At 47.3% G+C, this 20189-nt stretch overlaps 1 protein-coding gene across 3 annotated transcripts in view; it reads left to right on the forward strand.

Moving 5' to 3' along the window:
* The window catches only part of EGFR (epidermal growth factor receptor), a 62032-nt gene extending 42403 nt beyond the window's left edge, over positions 1–19629 (forward strand). For 2 of the 3 annotated variants that reach the window (XM_047095789.1, XM_047095790.1), the window contains 8 exons: positions 8810–8965; positions 9880–9955; positions 13189–13335; positions 14786–14883; positions 16276–16443; positions 16852–16905; positions 17615–17717; positions 18398–18747. In XM_047095789.1, coding sequence (XP_046951745.1) covers positions 8810–8965; positions 9880–9955; positions 13189–13335; positions 14786–14883; positions 16276–16443; positions 16852–16905; positions 17615–17717; positions 18398–18747 — 1152 coding nt within the window. Of the gene's footprint in view, positions 1–8809; positions 8966–9879; positions 9956–13188; positions 13336–14785; positions 14884–16275; positions 16444–16851; positions 16906–17614; positions 17718–18397 lie in introns of all 3 variants that reach the window. The other variant, XM_047095788.1, reaches the window with a different exon arrangement.
* Positions 19630–20189: the final 560 nt, after the last annotated feature.

Consider the following 20189-nt stretch of genomic DNA (forward strand, 5'->3'; position numbering starts at 1 on the left):
AGTCCGGAACAGTGGCTGATCTGGGGGAGGAGGTGGTTAGCCTCAAGTAGGTTTTACTGAATATAGAATTATTACTAGAGGTCTGCTCATACGCTGACTCCTGAACCCAGAAATTCTCACTTAGCTTTCTTCCTCGATTATCTAAGGCAACAAACTGGGAGTATGGCCCGCCGTACCTTGCTTTATTTGCTTTATTTTCTTTTAAGCACATCTTGCTACCTGGGAAGATGTGGCTTATGTACTTGTTCACTCGAGTGTGTGCCCACCTGCCCCATCTGGAAGGTGAGCCCTGGAAGAGTGGGTGTCCTGGCCGCATCGCCACCCGGGGCAGAGCGTCCAGATCTCTGTATATCTGCGGCCGGCTTCTCCTCCCAGATTCATGAGGCCCACTTCACCAGAGGGTGCCAAGAGACTGAGCATTTCTTCTCTAATTATCTCATGGCAACCACCAGCTCCACGAAAGTGACATTTCTTGCGATGGGGCACATAGCCTCAGCAAGTTTTGTCCAATACAGAACTGTGTTTACGAGTCAGCGGAGTGTAGATTCGAATCTCAGTGGTGGCATTTATTAGCCATGTGACCTCCGGCAAGTTGCTTGTCTTTTTCTGCCTAGTCTCTTTGGCTGTAAACGAGATTCTGCCATCGGTCCTCCCGGGTGGTGAGGACAACCCCATTTAGCCTCTGACGCATCTATCATGGTTCCCGCATGCATGTGGTGCTCACTAAATGCTCCCTCTCTCCGTTTCTTGCCCCGTATTTTGGCTAAGTTTTGTTGCATCAACAAGTGAAATCTAAGCTGAAATGCTGTCTTCCTCGAGTTGTACATCGCTTTCATTTAGTAGAGCATCTCCTGTTTCCGGATCTTCTCACAGTCGTGAGTTTTTTTTTTTTTTTTCCTCTCTTTCCTTTGCAACCTTACGTTTCAATCTGCCTGACCCCTGGTGTCTACAAAGTTGGAAGTGTATTTTACCCTAAACACCAGCCTCTCCGACCAAAATGGAAAAAAAACACACAAACATAAATATGCTGGTAGCCACAGCAAGGAGGAATTCAGCTTTGCCTGGGCCCTGTCATAGAAGTTACCAGAGTCCCCGAGTTGAGTTTCCAGGGCCTGAGAGTTTTGCAAGATCGTTCTCCGTATAACGTTACTCACAATTTCAGCCCGTTAATTGAAATCCACTATTCTGTCTATTGTACTTTGTTTAGCTCTACTTCACATTGATGTTCTTCCAGGTGGTGGCTGTTAGCGGTCTGGGATAGATTTGCTCTCTAATTCAGAAAAGAAATCTTTTCCCACTCTATTTGAATAGCTGTAGTGATGGAGTGCCTGTCCCGGAGGGAAAGGAAAATAATGGTTTCCTCAGTTGTGAAGAGAGAAATTTGCTCTTGGGTTAGTGACTTTTTATCTAAGTATGAAATGCTGTTTTTGAAACCACCCAGAAACACTTAGTGGCTGACCAGAAACTAAACTCGTGGCATTTTTAAAGTGGGATGCATGGACTTATAAACGTCCTGCATTGATTTACAAAGGCATGGACTCTCTTGGGAAGTTTTCTCAATATTGATGGAGAGCTGGCCACTGCTAGGCAAGTTTATTTTCCTGGCTGAACTGCTGAGAGGACAAATTATATCACCTGGGCAAAAGGAAAAGAAAAGAGAAGAAGGAAGGGACTCGGTTAGGATGGGACTGGGAGAGCAGAAGAGAGCCACAGCCCCTCACCATACACAGTGAAAATGGATTCTATTCTCCGGTCTCAGGACCGCCACCTGCCCCCAGTCAGAAAGATCTTTGTTTCCTAAGCTCCTGGCTCATGAGGCCGGGTAGCTCCCACTTGCTGGGACTTAGCTGCTTCAGAAAGTGTATCCACTCTTTCTGGCTGCATAAGGCAGCTAGTAAGTCCGAAAATATATCAGATGGCACAATAATGTTATAGTATGTTCTAATCTGAAAGATCCTATCATCCTATCATCCATCTCTTGGAAAATACCCCTCAGAGTATCCGTTGTCCCGCACATTATTGCAAAGTCCTGCAGGAAAGCAAGCTCTCCGGACTGTGCTTAATCCGTCATTTTCCCAAACCTTTGGGACAAAAGAACTTTCTCATCACCTAACCCTGATTAAGATCTCACGGAGTTGAGTTTTCAGGGAATTGGCATACATCGAGGATCCTCGGGATCAGGCCCCAGTGGGGTTTGAAGACAGAAGGCAGGAGGCGGCAGAGGCTCTCGGGAAGACATGGGCTGCAGGGCCATTCTCTGACCACAGCTCGATGGGCACCAAACCATGCTTAGGTCAGGCTGTGAGATACAGTTTAATAAGGATAAACTTAAAAAGTTAGTTCAAAGCTTTCATTTTGGAAGTACACGGGATTACTTGGTGTGGTGTAAGTTTATTTGAAGAAGCCCCAGGTGTTTTCATGGGCCACACATTTGTCAGAACCGTCACTGCCTGGGAGCCGCTAAAAGGGGGAGGAGACAAGATGGGCAGAGCCATTCGCAGGTTATCAGGTCCAGGTGAGGAGAAAGAAGTGCTCGTTCTACCCTGATGTAGCCGGAACATTCCAGGCCACGTATGTTCGGTTCTGGGTGCCCTGTCATGAAACCCATGTTGACAAACTCTACTGTGGTCATAATAGATGAGCAGGGGTGTGAGAGAATGAAAATCATGCTGGCTGAAGAACTAGGAAAAGAGCTACAGTCTGTTAGTCTAACCAGGGTGTCGTGGCAAAGAGACACTCCATTCTCTGGAACTTCAGATGCACAGGCTCCTGGTCCCGCCTGGGCTCTGGCCTTCCCACTCAGGTCAGCTCCCTCTATGCTCCAGGTCAGGATTCATCAAGATGAGTTTCAAGGTGCAGCCCAAGGGTGCTGATTCACCACTGACCTCTGCTCCGTCCTCAGAAAGGATTACTTCCAGGAGCTGATTCCCCTGCAAAGCACCCTCCTCCGTAAACACCTAGGCAACAAGACAGATCAGCAACAGAGCCAAACAGTAGATCCAGTTACCAGACATTTCAGTTATTTGGATTATTTTTTACTTATTCTCGAATGTTCCACAAAAAGTTACAGTTGCATTTAATCAACCTAAATGATCGCTTTGCAGGAAGTCATTAAAAAGTCGAAAGTTACTGTGCTATTAAAATATCAAAGCATCAAAATACCAACGTTTAGATATTTCACTTCGTCATTTCTTGGGCATGTATGTGCCAGTATTAGGAATCGTGTGAAATAGATGTATAAATAAGATGAAATTTCTTATCTCCCCAGTTTATAAGCCAGTGAGGGAACCGGAGCCACACAGCTAGCAGTGTTGCAGGGAGTGAATGGTCAGAGCAGGAGAGCTGGGTGCACGGAGGACAGACTCCCGCAGGCTGCTATGAAGAACACACGGGGTCCGGCAAGGTGGGCTCAGTCTATCAGCCAGGCACCAGGTGCTGTGAGGACAGTGGGGAGGGGACGGGCGGGATGGGCAGGGGATGGGCACACCAGCCTGTGGCTTAGCCTCGAGAGTTCTGTGCTGGAGACGTGAGTGAGAGGCCTGGCCCGCCTGTTGGCAGTGAGCACACAGTGAGAGGTGGCCATCCCACAGTGTCAGGAATGCAGAGCAGCTCAGGGGCTGAGAGCTGGGCTGCTGTGGGAAGGGAAGGGCAGGGTGCGGAGCTAGAGAGGAGGAGGGGAGGCCCCGGCAGGGCCCTGTAAGCCCCAACAAGAAGACAGCTTCGATTGAAGAAAGCAAAGGGCGCCTCTCGGGAATTTGTTCACGATCAGACTTTTTGGGAAAGTGGAGGAGTCGCGGCCTAATTCAAGCTCACGGCAAAAGGGAGGGAGAAGTGTGGGTGGATTTGGCAGTTCGGGGGAGATGATGAAGGGCTTTCACTGGGCACCATCCTCAGTGTTCTACATGGATTAACTTATTTAACCATCTGAGGAGCCCAGTTTACATATGGGGAAACTGAGGCACAGGCATGTGTAAGTCACTTGCCGAGGTCTTGAGCTAGTAAGTAGCAAAATCAGGATTGGGCCCCAGGCAGCCAGTCTCCCAAGTCCATACTGTTTTTTATTCTTTTCTTTTTTTTTTTAAATATATTTATTTAAAGTCAAGTTAGTTAACATAAAGTTTCAGGAGTAGAACCCAGTGATTCGTCACTTACATATAACACCCAGTACTCATCCTTAACAGGTGCCCTCCTTAACGCCCATCATCCATTTAGCCCATCCCCCACCGACCTCCTTTCCAGCAACCCTCAGTTTGTTCTCTATAGTTGAGTCTTTTATGGTCTGCCTCCTTCTCTGTTTTTATTTTTCCTTCCCTTCCCCTATGTTCATCTGTTTTGTTTCTTAAATTTCACACATGAGTGAAATCATATGATATTTGTCTGACTTATTTCGCTTAGCATAACACACTCTAGTTCGATCCACGTTGTTGCAAATGGCAAGATTTCACTCCTTTTGATGTCCGAGTAAAACTCCATTGTATATATAAACCACATCTTCTTTATCCATTCATCAGCTGTTGGATGTTTGGGCTCTTTCCATACTTTGGCTGTTGTTGATAGTGCTGCTATAAACATCGGGGTGCGTGTGCTCCTTCAAATCAGCATTTTTGTAGCCTTTGGATAAATACCTAGTAGTGCAACTGCTGGGTTGTAGACTAGTTCTATTTTTAATTTTTTGAGGAATTTCTGTTCTATTTTCCACAGTGGTTGCACCAGTTTGCATTCCCACCAACAGTGCAAAGGGGTTCTTCTTTCTCTGCATCCTCGCCAACATCTGTTGTTGCCTGAGTTGTTAATTTTAGCCATTCTGACAGGTGTGAGGTGATATCTCATCGTGGTTTTCATTTTCCGTACTCTTCCACTTGCTGTCATGGCTCAGGGCAGAACCCACAGACCAGTGAGCCTGGCTGGTCTCCTGTCCCCTCACAGTAGGATGTTGGTGCCAAACGAGCCCTGTCTGGGATTGGAAATTCTGACACTTTCTACCTCTTCTGGGTAGGGGCTCAGTGGTAGGTGAAACATACTATTGAGTTTACTCTGCCAAAACCATCTGCCAACCTCTCTACTTCCTACTTTGTGCCATTTCCGTACTCACGAAGTCAGGGGTCAATGGACTCCCCATGGCTGTTTATGAAATAGAACAGAAATGGATCCCAGCCTCTCACTCTGGACTCCTCCCAAGAGTTGTAGGATGCTGCAGCCCTCGGGGAAAAGAGTCTGTAAATGTCAAACCCAACCACCCCCAGTCCTTTCTTCTTCCGTAGGTGGTATGCCAGAAAAATCCTTAATATCCGTGTGAAGCATATCCCTGGGCTTCTCTTGTGTGCATACAGGTTCCAAGCTGGCTCTTCAAATTCCCGTATAACCTTCATATTTCAAAATTCATCCTAGCTGTCCTGTAGTAATTAACAAAAATAAATATGTTGGTTTAAATTAAAGAGAGGATCTCTTCAGGAAATGAGCTCCCCAAAGAGGCCCTACTGAGCCGGTGCTGATACAGCTTCCTGTGGTTCTCTGTGTAGATGGGCTCTTATCACATCTCTTATCTTTGCTGATTGGTTAAAATATAACTTTGCTGGGCACTGAGATGGTCTTTGAAACTGCCTCTATAGTGTGGGACAGAGACTTGATGAATAGAGTTTTATCTATGTTCAAATGAGCCTAATCTTGCCGCCCCCAAATCATCTCTGATTTAAACCCCTCTGGCTGATTAGCTGGTGCTCCAGAGGATGTAAACGGCTCTTTCCTCCCCATTCCCAAGGCTTCTCTAAAGACCAATGTTCTGAGAAAACGTCACAATTTATTAAAGTGGTTCTGGTCCTTTAAAGACCGGAGGGTCTTTTTGTTTGTTTATTTGGAGTTTCTTCGACATCTGAGGCAGCCTTTGGGCCAGCATGCGAGTATCAGTAGGAAATTAGGTCTGGGTCCCAATGGTGGTCTTAAGGACCCAGAGCACTTGGTCTGACCGGCCTCTAAACCCTCTGGGGCGGCTCTCAAGGTGGTCATGTGGGTGCCGGGACCCCAGCACCAGAGTGGCTTTCTTTGGAGGTGTATTTGAAATGTCTGGCACATCATCAGTGCTCACAACTGTCCACTGCTCTGATCATTCATTCATTCATTCATTTTTCAACAAGTTTTGTGCAAATGTGTCCAGTGCACAGATTGTTAGGCATTCCAATAGGCAGAATGAAAGGTTTGAGATGGTAGTTAGACGAAGCTGGAAATTCCCTCTAACGTCCCCCCTTGGGGGTCTTGTGAACTCAGAGCACAAATTTGAAATAAAGTGAGAGGGATAGGGCAAGGTTGACGGGCTCCCGTGTGTCAGGACTTAATATGTGATCATTACTATATTAATGTGCAACAGCTACGTGATCCTTACCACTGAGGCAATCTTCGGGAAAGGTCTGATGAGCACGCAAGCCATGCAGGGTGGAAGGAAAAAGAGAAAACAAGGGCAAGAGAGAGAAGGAAGGAGGGAGAACAAGTGAGCTAATACAGCCTGGAATGCACATGTTGCGCTAACCAGGCGAGAGGCCAAGCTCAACTAACCCTTTTGGAATGGGTAAGAGTACACCATGTTTAATAGAGGACTTACTCTTGTATAAGAGACAGGAGGACCAAGCAGGAACCAAAGGAGAAAAGGAAGCTGATGAATGGAGCCCCCTGTGAAGGGGTCGTGGGGAGAGGTGACAGGGCGTAGTAAGTCAGCCTTCAGTTTGGAAGTGTTTTCTCAGCTTCTGTTCCTTCCCTCTCACTCTCCACATGCCATTCCTAAATAATAATCCCTAATTTGGAAACGCTGTCCCAGGGAGAGCCTGCTGGTTTCCTCTTGAGTAGACGTGAGCCCTATTAACCTTATTATGCAGCACCTGAGAAATCTTAGAACGGGGGCACTTAAGTCAAACAGTATCTTAAACATTCAGGAACTTTCTAGATAGTACCACAGAGAAGGGAGACATGGGAATTAATCATTTTTTTCCCAAGGAAAGAAAAACATTGAAGCCCTCAAAAATAGCCCGCAAAGACTAATTACTGGTAGCATCTTCCTAAGATCCTACTTTCCTATGAGGGTTAGTTTTGCTCTAGAAAGAAAAAAATTGGGGGCGCCTGGGTGGCTCAGTCAGTTAAGCGTCCGACTTCAGCTCAGGTCATGATCTCACAGTTCATGGGTTTGAGCCCCGCGTCAGGCTCTGTGCTGACAGCTCAGAGCCTGGAACCTGCTTCGGATTCTGTGTCTCCCTCTCTGTCTGTCCCTCCTCTGCTTACTCTCTGTCTCTCTCTCAAAAATAAATAAACATTAAAAAAAAATAAAAAAATTTTAATGTCACTTCACTAATAATGTTTACCTAACATCCATGCAAAAGGAAGCAAAGAATTTGCCAGAAAATCTGGGAATCCATACCTACCTACAGGTACTCCCTGCCATTGCCCCAACATGGAAGTCCCGCCATAGCTACGAAAAAGCTAGAGAGTAACGCAGGGTCAGTGAAGCCCATTTGGTTCCATTTCATGCATTTCAATAAGCATTTCTGTGCCTGTCTTTACTGGGGACCTCATGAGTGTTGTCTGTAAAGGAGGTTGGAAACCTGGCCCATTCTCCCGGCTGGAGAGAGAGAGGCACATTTGTAAGTGGGAGAGAATGTGGGACAAACAACATCAGATGTCTGCAGAACTTAATGGCTTCTCCCACCTGCCAGACTGGCCAGAGGTGAGAGCTGCCACGCTCATGTCAACAGATTGGAGCTTGGGAGGGTCCCAGGGAGCTTGGCTGAGCCAGGCAGGCATGGAGCAAGGAGGAGTAGCGACCGGAAGTGACCTCACCTGCCAGCAGGAAGTGCGCGCGACAGACCCCAAGAAAGCTGTGGGCAAGGACAGGTGCTGAGGGGTAACACTTCTGGGAATTCAGGTGTCAGGCAATGTGCTGGGTGCTTCTCAAGTATTCTTTCTTTTGCTTTAGCAGTGACTCTGGTTACAACAGAATTAGGGCGGCAACCCAAAGAGGGGGTGGGAAGGGCCACCTTGTAAAAGCAGATGCAGTATCCACGTGATTGCAATGAAAAAAAAATCAAACTGGAAAAAGAAACAATCTTCTCCATTGGTAGCGAATCCCATCAGGTCGTCCAGGGAAGCAGGGGGGGAGTGTGGCTTCACATCACCCAGAAGCAGGGCTCTGCCCCAGCCTGGTGAGCACCCTTACCTTCCCTGCTTCGTAGATCAACTAAGCACAGAGAAGGGGACACCAGGCAGGGGGTTCGGTTGCCCGAGTCCAGACAGTCGTCCAGCCAAGTTTCAGCCCTACAGCAGACTTCTGGCTCTGTCACTATTTAGTAGGTAGTTACTGGGGCGCGTGGGTGGCTCAGTCAGTAGGGCGTCCGACTTCGGCTCAGTTTGTGGGTTCAAGACCCATGCCGGGCTCCGTGCTGACAGCTCAGAGCCCGGAGCCTGCTTCGGATTCTGTGTCTCCCTCACTCGCTGCCCCTCCCCTGCTTGCACTCTGTCTGTCTCTCTCTCTCTCTCTCTCTCTCTCTCGAAAATGAATTACCGTTAAAAAAAAAAAAAATTTAGTAGGTGGTTACTAGTGTTGAAGGTGCAAGTAACTGTGTCCTGCTGAGGAAGCACACAGATGGGTGCAAACACAAGTCCCTGACGCAGACAGCTCAGAGCCTGTGTGAAGATGGCCTCAAATCCCTGTGCGCAGGCACCAGCTCTCCCCAGGGGAGCACCTTGCCATCTTTGTATGAACCCAGGTCCGCGCTCTCCAGGGGAGTCGGCTAACCAGTGCGTTCCCTCACTGCACGGCCCCATGTTTCAGGGCATGAACTACCTGGAAGACCGGCGCTTGGTGCACCGTGACCTGGCAGCCAGGAATGTCCTGGTGAAGACACCACAGCATGTCAAGATCACAGATTTTGGGCTGGCCAAACTGCTTGGCGCCGAGGAGAAAGAATACCACGCGGAAGGAGGCAAAGTAAGAAGCTGGCTGGTAGACCAGCAAGCATTTTCTTGCCAGCAAACTGACCCGTGTAGGGGACCTTCTCAGAAGTTCTGGGTGAGGTCACAGCAGCTGCCCTGACACCTGGGTTAAGCCAGGGTCGTCTTCTGGCCGCGCAGGCTGGAGGCGCTGCTTTGAGAGCAGGATTTGCTGGGAGAGTGGGTATAGATGGTTCTATCACGTCCAGAGGCCAAAGCCACGACCGCGAGCCAGCTCTGTCTTCAGGTGACCGTTGGCCAAGGTTAGGTTTCAGCCTCCTCCTCCAGGATATAGACCCTTCAGAGGAGCATCTGGGAAGTGTTACAGCTAATTTGGTGGCACACAACTCTTGAGGACATCTTAGAAATATGGAAAATTCCCCATGCTGTTCTAGAGCTCCCAAGGGTCTCCGTGACTCTTGTAGAGTTGGCTCCCTCCTCCCAGACAGGCTTGAGGGTCCTCCGTGGGACTCTCTCCCAGCACTGAGGGGTGCAGGTCCCCCAGGATTTCCGAAGCAGCTGTACCCCTCTTAAGCTTCATTCTGGCCTCTATGGCTCCAAGCAGCTTCAAACACCCCTAAATGTGAGGTGGCTAGGACCACAGTGCATGACCAGGGCCCCCAGCCCCCAGCAGGTGCACCCAGTTCACCAGAAGAGCCCACAGACCAAAGGTCCTCAGCTGAGGCATTTATGAAACTGCATGTGGGGACCAACAGAATAGCCCTGTTTTCTACCAGGTATTAAACTTGCTCCTCCCGCTGGCAGGGGGAGCACTGCTCCTGGGGTACTGGGGTACAGTGGCCTGGCTCTCCCACATTTGTCACTTGTAATTTGTTCCAATGTGATCTAGTTTTTTTTCAACAGAGGGAAGCTAACAGTTTACCTTATTACTTTTTCTCTCATCCTTCCAAGGTGCCTATCAAGTGGATGGCTTTGGAATCAATTTTACACCGAATTTACACCCACCAAAGTGACGTCTGGAGCTATGGTGAGTCAAAATCTTGATGCTAATGAATGCGTACTGAGACTAAGCCGGCTTGTATAGTTTGTTGACTTACATTATATGCTCTGTCATCCAAATACTGTCTTTTGAGACAATGGCTAATAATAGTGTCCTCGTTGCTGTCTATTATACTAAGGACATGACAAAGGAAATTGAGTCTAACTACCACACTGCCTGTCACTGGAGATATCAGTGAACTAGTCAAGAGGGGGGAAAGAGAGGGAGAGAGAGAGCTTGGACTTAGGAAATGCCTGTACCTGCGACATCAAACCAAACTTGACCTCTTGCCATGGATTTGAAGTGAACCAAAGGCAGATGACAAATGAGGTTTCATGGGGAAGAGTTTCCGGGTAGAGAAATGAGGTCTTGTGACAGACTAACTCAGTGGCTGTTGTTTCCTGCAGTGAATGGTGGTCTGTGTGTATCAGAGAGAATGACTTGACAAGAGTGCACTGTGAGGATGTGTCTGTGGGGAAAAAAATAATAATAGCAGGCAAGGGAAATAGTTACTGCTTGTGGCTCTAGTGAGGACATCTCATCGGGACTGACTCTCTGTTTCCCCCTCCAAATCTCCCCATGGCCCTGCACAGGCCTGTGCCTCTCCTCTCAAACACTCCTTTCCCATTCTTGCCTCATTGCCTTTGTACAAAGGACATCCTGAGCCTACAAGGGCCTCACCATTTAAGAAAGTGTCACTAGCACATTTTCACTGACTGCTGTGCTAGGCACCCACACCTGTTCACAGTCAGCCCTCACAAGTCCAGCAATCTGCTGGAAGGCTGCCAAACAGCTCATCTAATATATTTATCCATGAATTATCCGTCTATTTCCACTATTAAAGCAATGGGGGTGAAGGGGAGGGGCCAACCCCTCCGTAGAAATGGGTACTTGGGGAGAGAAATATTGAAACAAATTTCCAAGAGTAATTTAGTTATTATCACAAAACCAAATCATTCAGGATATCATCTGTTTAGTAGGTTTTTTTCATAGTACTATTGACTTCCTAATATTCTAAATGTGCTTTAATTTCATGGATCTTTGTCTTCTGCTGAGAATGCAAGCTTTACAAAGACAGAGATCTTTGTGGGTGAACAAGTGAATTTTTACACGTGCCTGTGAGCGGGGCTGCCTGCCATGAATGAACCAGATGAGGAAATAAAGCTCTTCTGATGCCTTGTTAGTTTAGTCGTTTCCAAGATATGTCTACTCCCCAAGAGGGATAGGAGGAAATGCTTCTTTTCCTCATCCTGAATCCCGGCCAGAGGCATCCGCATTGTCACCTCCCTCCCTCAGTGACACCATAGCAAGAGTTGCCATGGGTCTTTTCTCTTCCTGTTCTACACACATTCATCTATTCTCCAGACAACAGGCAAAAACTATTTTTAAACTAAAGCAGGCTTTTACTTCTCTGAGTATCATCCTTCTTTGGTTTTCCACGTATGTTCCAAATAAGACCTGAGCCCCTAACCACGGTGGGTGAGATCACAATCACCACAGGTCTGGCTTGTCCAGGATCACGTGGCCGAGTTTCTGTCCTTGCCACTGGCGTGAGCCAACTCACAGTCCGTGAATTGATCCACATTTGTTGAATCGATGAACACTCTCTACAGTTCTGTGACTTAATACCTTTGAATGATTACAACCAGTATCAGAGACTCAGCATCACTATGGCGGTCATGTGGTTTTCATTTCGGCGGAAGATGTGCTGTCAGCCATTAGGATCGATCTGCTATCCCTGGCAGTACGCTGGAATTGTTAAACCGTAAGCCTGAAGTTTTAGTTTAGAAAACATATCCTGTTACCCCACTCTCTAGTCCCCACTCAAGACAAAATATTTTAATAAATTAGGAATGTATGTGTTATGCTTAGGAGTTGAAAAGAGAATTTGTGCCATGTTTCAGGCCCACTCAAACCTTGACTTCCCAGAGGAATTGTGCACATTTGAATTTTAATGTTTCTATATTTTTGAGAGAGAGAGAGTAAGGCAGAGGGACAGAGCACGAGTGGGGGAGGAGCAGAGAGAGGGAGACACAGAATCCAAAGCAGGCTCCAGGCTCCGAGCTGTCAGCACAGAGCCCGACGCGGGGCTCGAACTCACAAACCGTGAGATCATGACCTGAGCCGAAGTCGGACACTTGGCCGACTGAGCCACCCAGGCACCCCTCGATGTGCATATTTAAACGCAATGTCTAAACCTAGTTATAGGAGAATTCATTGACTTCGTGGATCTGGAGATGAGATATTTTTTCATCCAGTCCATATTGACACTGGTGAGGAAGGACAGGAGAATCTACTTTCTTACCCCTGAACCATTACTTTACTCCATGTTTCACTCCTGCATGTTGCATATTCAGGTCATTCAGTTTGGTGATGGCCTCTGGATGATCCAAGCAGACCTGTGGTAATAGGTATCTAGAGGCCAGCTCTAAAGAAAGTCTGTCATTAGACCAATTGGATTATCAGGAAACTGCCAGGATCCTGTGTCTGTCCCTCTCCATGCAGTCGGGGACCTGGGCTCAGTCCCACCGGACTCCTCTCTTAGTCTCCCCAGTGCTCCTTCGCTGTCCAGGTTTCTAGAGCAGAGAATTCTGTCAAGGGAGGAGGCACAGAGATGGAAGGATCGTCAGAACTCAGGGAGGGCCTGGAAAAACACCAATTCTAAAACTGCTTTGCTTTGTTTTTTTTTTTTTTAATCATGATGCTTGATGGTTTTTTGAAATAAAAGGTATGGTGTTTTTAGGTTTGTTAAAAAGATTATGGGGTTCTCTGGTTTCCAGTTTTTATTATCATTTTAAAACGTGCAGTGTATATAACCCTGTCTGTAGGTCTCCATCTTCCGCAGATCCAAGTTGTTTAGGGGAGATGTCTGAGTGTGTGACTCCTGCTTCCTTGCATAATAACATGTATGTCATTACGGTGCTTGTGTTGTCATTGTTGCTGTTACTGAAGTTTACCACTTATTGGCCACTTACTATTCGCCTGGCCTTGTCTGAACATTTCCGTTGTGTTATCTCATTTGATCTGCACAACGGTCTTCTAAGACAGATGCTGTTATTATCCCACTTTACCCAAAGGTAAAATGAGTCTTCCAGCACTCAAGCAAATGGCCCAAAGCCACAGGAACATGGGTTTTTAAATGTTAGAAACATTTAAATGATGACTAAAGACAAGGCGGTGTGATTATTATTGACTCGTAAAGCAACTCTTCATCCTCTCAGGAGTCACCGTTTGGGAGTTGATGACCTTTGGGTCTAAACCTTACGACGGAATCCCCGCAAGTGAGATCTCGACCATCCTGGAGAAAGGAGAGCGCCTCCCGCAGCCACCCATATGCACCATCGATGTCTACATGATCATGGTCAAGTGTGAGTGACTGCTGTGGCCATCCACTCTTGCCTAGCTGGACCTTGGCACTCAGAGCCCCTTGTTGTGCCTGGAAAGGCATCACTGCCCTTAGCCAAAAAAATTGAGGCCTCTGATTCCCTGAGGAAATATTGTCACATCTTTACAGCAGGCACTCAAGTCCAGGAACATCTGTAAACAGCCTCTTCCAACATTCTTCAGGAAGCACTTGCTTGACCCTTTGAGCACTGTGACCTGGCATGTGCCCATGTTTGGAAGCAAATAAATAAAATCAAATTCCTCCATAAGCCATTACACCGAAATATTCTAGTCTCTGAGTTGCTCAATGAAAAAGGCACTCTGCATTTTGAGGCCCGTTACCAGAGAGACAGAATGTTTTTAAATGCCTGACAATGAGTAAGCACATGAGGCTAACAGAGTCAACATTTGCGTCTTGACTTCAGCCTTTCAAATAATAGATCAACGTGAGGTCTTGTGCAGTGTAGCAAGTACACATTTTAATCTAAATAAGAGTGTGTAACTTCATTGATGCTGTTATTCCACGCGTTCAGCAGGCTCTGAAGGTAACGTTATACTGATGAAACAAGGGAGCACAGGGGGTATGATAGGGCCAAGTTGATGTAAATATTACTGCCTTTCTGAACTTCAGACCACAGAGGTAAGCTACTCTCACTTCCTCGCTTTGGGCCGAGGAAGCTGGGACCCAGAGAGGTTACATGATTCCTCTAAGGTCACATAACAGTCTGTCCAAAAATAGCTTGACATCCTGCTGATAGAAAGTAAATGTGAACCCTCAAGAGATGCAAGGATTTCCAGCTGAAAACCATTCCTCCAGCTTGTTTGATCCAGACTTAGATCGTTGTGTAATCAAATGTGCCAGCGAGGTTAACATGTGTCTTAAGGAAGACTCGGGAACACCCCCCATCGCTTGCGTGCTTGGTTACTGAATATGTAAGACAATGAAAGCACCAGGATGGGAAGTTCCCAAACCCTGAGGCTGTTAAGAAAGTCCCTAACTTTCTCTAAATTGAATCTAGTGTCCAGCTTGCAAGACTGCCAAGTGAATATAGACGAGCGTGGACGTCCAGGGAGGACTTTGCCGGAGAGCCTGCACGCCGGGGGCTGCCTACAGTCAGAGCAGTTCACAAATATTGTGGCCTCCGATGCTGGGTCACTTGCGGTGAAAATGCCGGCACTCCGGCTCTAGGAAGAGTAGGCATAGAAAATTAGAGGATGCTCCTGTCATTCTGATTCAAGCGTACTGTGTCATCACGGTCTGTATACTGTGACCAACGCTCGTCGGCCAAGACAGAAACGTCTATCACAGAGATTAGGTTTCCGCATCACTTATTTGCCTACAAAGAGGTCACCATAAATGCCCCCGTGAAGCAGTGCCATCTCTGTCATTTCTTTCAGGGCCTGACTGTACTGTTTTCCTCATTCCTTCCCCAGGCTGGATGATAGATGCAGACAGTCGCCCGAAATTCCGTGAGTTGATCATTGAATTCTCCAAAATGGCCCGAGATCCCCAGCGCTACCTTGTCATCCAGGTACTGGATCACAGTCTGAACTTCCACTGGGAGAGGTCCCTCTGATGGGCGTCAAAGGTCACCGTGTTGCATCGTGGGCCAGCTTGGCCTCCCTGTCTCCCAGGTCCCATCCTTAAATCCTCAATGCATTTGCAGCAAGCCTTGAACTAAGAGGAGGGCATGTGTGGTGCCTCCAAGTTCATTTGCCATTCCCTTCTAAAGTCTAGTGCCCAGACACACCCCCTCCCGTATGTCACCTTTACATTTCAGTTAGCCAGAGCCTTCTCGCGGTCTGATGGAGAAGCGGGGCTTGGTGTCAACCAATCTGGCTTTAGATCTCTGGCTCTCCACTTCCCACTTTAGATTAAAACCAAACTCACGGGGCTGTTTTAATTGAGTCAGTGAAATAATGAATGCAAAATATATCGCATAGCATCCAAAGGTGCTGCTTAGCATTCCGGTGTGTGTTGGGGGGTGGGGGAGAGGGGGTCTCCACGCACCTCCAAGCAAGCAGTTCTCTGACACCAGCTGGGTGTCTCTCCCCAAATCTCCATGTGTGCACCGGCCTCGAAGCTCTCTGACCCTGGTCCCTGTGGGTTTATATGGAGTCTTCATTAAATAGGCATTATTGATTAAATTACTGACCATGGGGACTGATGCAACCTCCAGCCCCTCCCCCATTCCAAGACATCAGGGGTGAGACGGATAGTTCCAGTCCTTGGGTGTGGTCCTAAAGCCACTCATTAATGTAGCAAAAGACACCTTTGCAGCTCTCATCACTTCGGAAATTCCTGGGGTCTAAGAGTTCTGTGTCCTGAGTAGGGATAAATTTCTTATTACAAATGACCACAGCACCTAACAGCATAGTAACACTCAATAAATGCTGCTGCTTCGCCCCTGTCTTCTTCCTCTTATGCTGTTTCTATTTTATTCAGGGTCTTTTATTTTATTTTATGTTTATTTATTTATTTTTGAGAGAGAGACAGAGAGAGACAGAGAGAGCGTGAGCATGCTTAAGCAGGGGAGGGGCAGAGAGAGAGAGAGAGAGAGAGAGAGAGAGAATCTCAAGCTGGCTCTGTGCCGACAGAGCAGAACCCAATGCAAGGCTCGATCTCATGAACCGTGAGATCATGACCTGAGCCAAAATCAAGAGTCAGACGCTTCACCAACTGGGACACCCACCCAGGCGCCCCTCATCCAGGGCCTTTAAAACATCAAAGAACTTTTAGTGTCTTAATGTCAGTAGGGGAGGGAAGGAAGCGGCTAGACTTCAGAGAACCAGGGTGATTTTGTTATAACTAAATTGGCGAACAAATAGGCCTCCCTGTTTGTGACCACAGATCCCTCCTCTAGGCAGGAAGTGGACTAGCATCTCTCTGGGCCTCACTAACTGTCTCACAATCTCTGCACCAGGGAGATGAGAGAATGCATCTGCCAAGCCCTACAGACTCCAATTTTTACCGCGCCCTGATGGACGAAGAAGACATGGAAGACGTCGTAGATGCCGATGAGTACCTCATCCCCCAGCAAGGCTTCTTCCACAGCCCCTCCACATCCCGGACCCCCCTCCTGAGTTCTCTGGTAGGAAACATCATTCACTCTCAAGCTGTATCCACTGGTTTGAATGACATGTTGAGAGAAAGTGAGAGAAAATGAGACCCATCTAGTGGAATGTACATAGAGTCAAAGAAGTAAATTTCAACCCAATGGTCAAGCCAGTGTCAGAATGAACCAGTTAAGTGTATGAATTCTCTTATTGCATTGCCTCTACTGGATCATAACCTTTTTAGGTCTACTAAGGATTAGAATTAAATCAGAATGAAGCCTAGTTTTCTAAAGCTAATGGGTCAAGACGAAATTAAGCACCTTTAGTTATATCCCCTCCATGAGACCCACCAGTCAGTGGAAATGGGAGAGAAGATGCAAGTGTATAATCAGCAATTTTTTGTTTACCTTTTGTTTGTTTGTTTGTTTGTTTACCTCTTTCAGAGTGCCACCAGCAACAATTCCACCGTGACTTGCATCGATAGAAATGGGGTATGTGTGAACACCTAATAAACCAGGATTAAACAACAGCTCTGGATCGTGGCTCTCTTGGACATAGAAAATGCCTGTCTTAACCCAACTAATCTTGATTTTCCTTCCTGTATCTCCTTCCTTTCTTCCCTGGTTGGTTTCCCTGACCCCTACTCTGAGGCCAGTAATAGCTATCACTTATCACAGTGCTGTTCAGTATGTGGTTTGTGGACTTGGGGTAGCAGCATTACCTGGCAGTTTGTGAGAAATGAAAGCTGTCGAGCCACCAGCCCAGACCTACTTACGTAGGAATGCTGGAGGCAGAGCCGAGCCATCTGTGTTTGAGCCGGCCTTCCAAGGGGTGCTCATACTTGATCACATGAAGCCTTGATCCAGACCCATACTTACCAAGAGAGAAGCCACCAGCCACACGTGTCTGCTTCAATTTCAGTCGGCAACCACTGAAGAGCACAGATTATGGAACATTTCTGTTGTTGCCGAAATCCCTGCTTCACAGCACTGACCAGGTCCCTGCCACTTGCTCTGTGGTCTGTGAGCCAGCAGCACTGGCATCGTCCGGGGGGTGGGGGGAGGCTTGCTGGAAATGCAGAATCTCAGGCCCTCTCTAGGGCCTGCTGAATCAGAATCTGCACTTTACAAAATCTCAGGTGATTTTTATACACATCGAAGTCAGAGCAGCACCGACTAATAACCTTGCCTTCTTCCCTCCCCTCAGAGCTGCCCCCTCAAGGAAGACAGCTTCTTGCAGCGGTACAGCTCAGACCCCACTGGCACCTTGACTGAGGACAACATGGATGACACTTTCCTCCCGGCACCTGGTGAGTGGCTAACGCTGAACACGGTCATAGGCTTCCCCAGGCAGCAGGGCCAGCCTCCGTCCCCTGGTGCCCAGAGGACATGCTTCGTTCAGGCTAATCCGGAGGTGGGGACTCTGGCAAATTCACAGACACAATGTAGACAGTGAGAGGCAGAGAAATACAAACCGACCGAGCACACGTGAGGGTCTTTGTATTGAGCTCAAGTCACGTCCAGGTTGGAGGTGTGCTTTTAGAATCAATCAGAAGACGTTCTAGAATTTGAAGCAGGTATTAAAGGCGTGTGTGTGCGTGTGTATGATTGTGTGTGTGCCAGTGAGTGTGTGAACACATGTGACAGATTCGATCCTGGCTCCATTCTTGGCCCATGAAACATGTATTTTCCTAATCTGAGCTTTATCCCCAGACGTACCATACCTGTGTGCACACATGCGCCTCAAGGCGGGCCATCTTTTTCCAAACTTTAAATTGGCAAGAGACAGATGTGCCAATTGCTTTGAGAAATACAGAAAGGAACTTTGCAAATTTACTTTGCAGCAACAGCCAGAGAATCATCCTCCCAGCTGTCCCTACACTTGGTTGCCTCAGGGAAGAATATTGATAGGGTTCAGATGGTACACAGGAATCCTGCTTGGGACGATGCTTTGCTGAGTACTTCACCTGCGATTTCTTTTCCATTTCAGAATACATAAACCAGGCTGTTCCCAAAAGGCCTGCGGGTTCCGTCCAGAACCCCGTCTATCACAATCAGCCTCTAAATCCAGCTCCTGGCAGAGACCCTCACTACCAAAATCCCCACAGCAATGCAGTGGACAACCCTGAGTATCTCAACACCCACCCCACTTGCGTCAACAGTGGGCCCACCCTCTGGGCCCAGAAAGGCAACCACCAGATTAGCCTGGACAACCCTGACTACCAGCAGGACTTCTTTCCCAAGGAAGCCAAGTCAAATGGCATCTTTAAGGGTCCTGCAGCTGAAAATGCAGACTACCTAAGGGTAGCACCGCCCAGCAGTGAATTTATTGGAGCCTGACCACGGAGGATAGTGTTGGCCGTCACAATCTCCAATGTTTCAGTCCCTGGGTCAAGCCACGGCAGCTACTCAGTGCTGATAGTCATGCCCACGTTAACTCTTGGACCCGTGGACTGGTTCAGCCATATTTGCTCCGATGGGACCCATCTTTCATGCAGGAAGTTCCCCCTACTTGGATGCACTTTGGGGAAATTTCTGGGACATTCCTTTGTCTTCGAACTGTGAGGCCTCCACAAAAAAGGCATCCAGCAAGAATATTGTCTGTTTGGGCAGAAGTTCGCCTTGCCATGAGGTATATCTGATGAAACAAACTGTGTAAGGAGTTTTATTGCTTGGGGGCCCTTGGGGTTTTTAATTGTCATTGTTGATTTTGTTTATAATGGGCTTTTCCAATGAGGAAGAAGCTTGCTTGTAGCACTTGCTGCACTGAGTTGATCCAGGCCCAACTGTGACCAAGAAGCAAGGGTCAGCGTCTTCCAGCTAACATTTGATTCCACTGACTCTGCTTCATGATTCTTCCATTGCAAGACAAAACTAGAAGTGCTCTATGTCCTGAGCGGGACTTATTGGTACTGTATCAAGTCATACCAGGTACGAGAGGATAAAGCCACTTTGAACCCTTCCTGACTGAAGAAGAAACGGAGGGGGGGAGAACTCTTCTTCAGACTTCTTTTTATACAGGTTTCCTCATGGTACTTACTCTCCATTGGTTGTCCAGTGTTTTCTAGTTATAAGTATTAGACTTACTTGTTTATTTTCCATTCCATTGAAACTCAGTATGCTTTCCCTGTCAGTAGGAGGAGACGGTACATCAAACCATAACCAGCATCGGCTTGTGTTTAGACCAATAGCCTTTAATCAAGATGGAACAGTAATGCAAAAGTTCACACAAGAACATGGCTCTCAAATTTGAGTCTCGAAGGAAATACATCAAGTCCCTTAGGGGTCAAGGAGTGGCCATATATCGGGACATTGCTGAGGTACAGCCGCTCCTAAAACACTTTCAGCCTCCCACCACCAAATTAGGCTACTTATGGGAGATAATTTTCTTTTTATGTCACTTTAGAAGATTTTTACTCAAAGGGTACTTTTTTCCTTTCTGATGAGCTGCCCCAAAGCGCCCGCCTCGCTCTTCGGGAATGAAGGGATCCAGGCTCTGAGGCCCCTGTGCGGGAACGCACAGCCCTCGCCGCTGGGGGGCGCATTTTACAGGTGGAAATAAAGACAACATTATATATAGGGGAAGAAAGTGGTAAATATGAAATCAGAGTTTGAAATTGATGACAATGCCTTAACGACATCTACGGGTATTTTAGAAAAAAAAAATTCCCTCTTAAAACAATTTCCCAGTTATTGGAAGATCCAGATAATTTAGGACGTTAAGTGTTTTTCCAACCTGTGTGTCCCTGTAACCCAATCGGTTCACGGCGGTGCTTTGTATA

This window comes from Lynx rufus, unplaced genomic scaffold (genome assembly GCF_022079265.1).
Source record: "Lynx rufus isolate CCGP_SWC_20201006 ecotype Redwood Valley unplaced genomic scaffold, mLynRuf1.p SCAF_4, whole genome shotgun sequence".
In the NCBI taxonomy this organism is placed as follows: domain Eukaryota; kingdom Metazoa; phylum Chordata; class Mammalia; order Carnivora; family Felidae; genus Lynx; species Lynx rufus.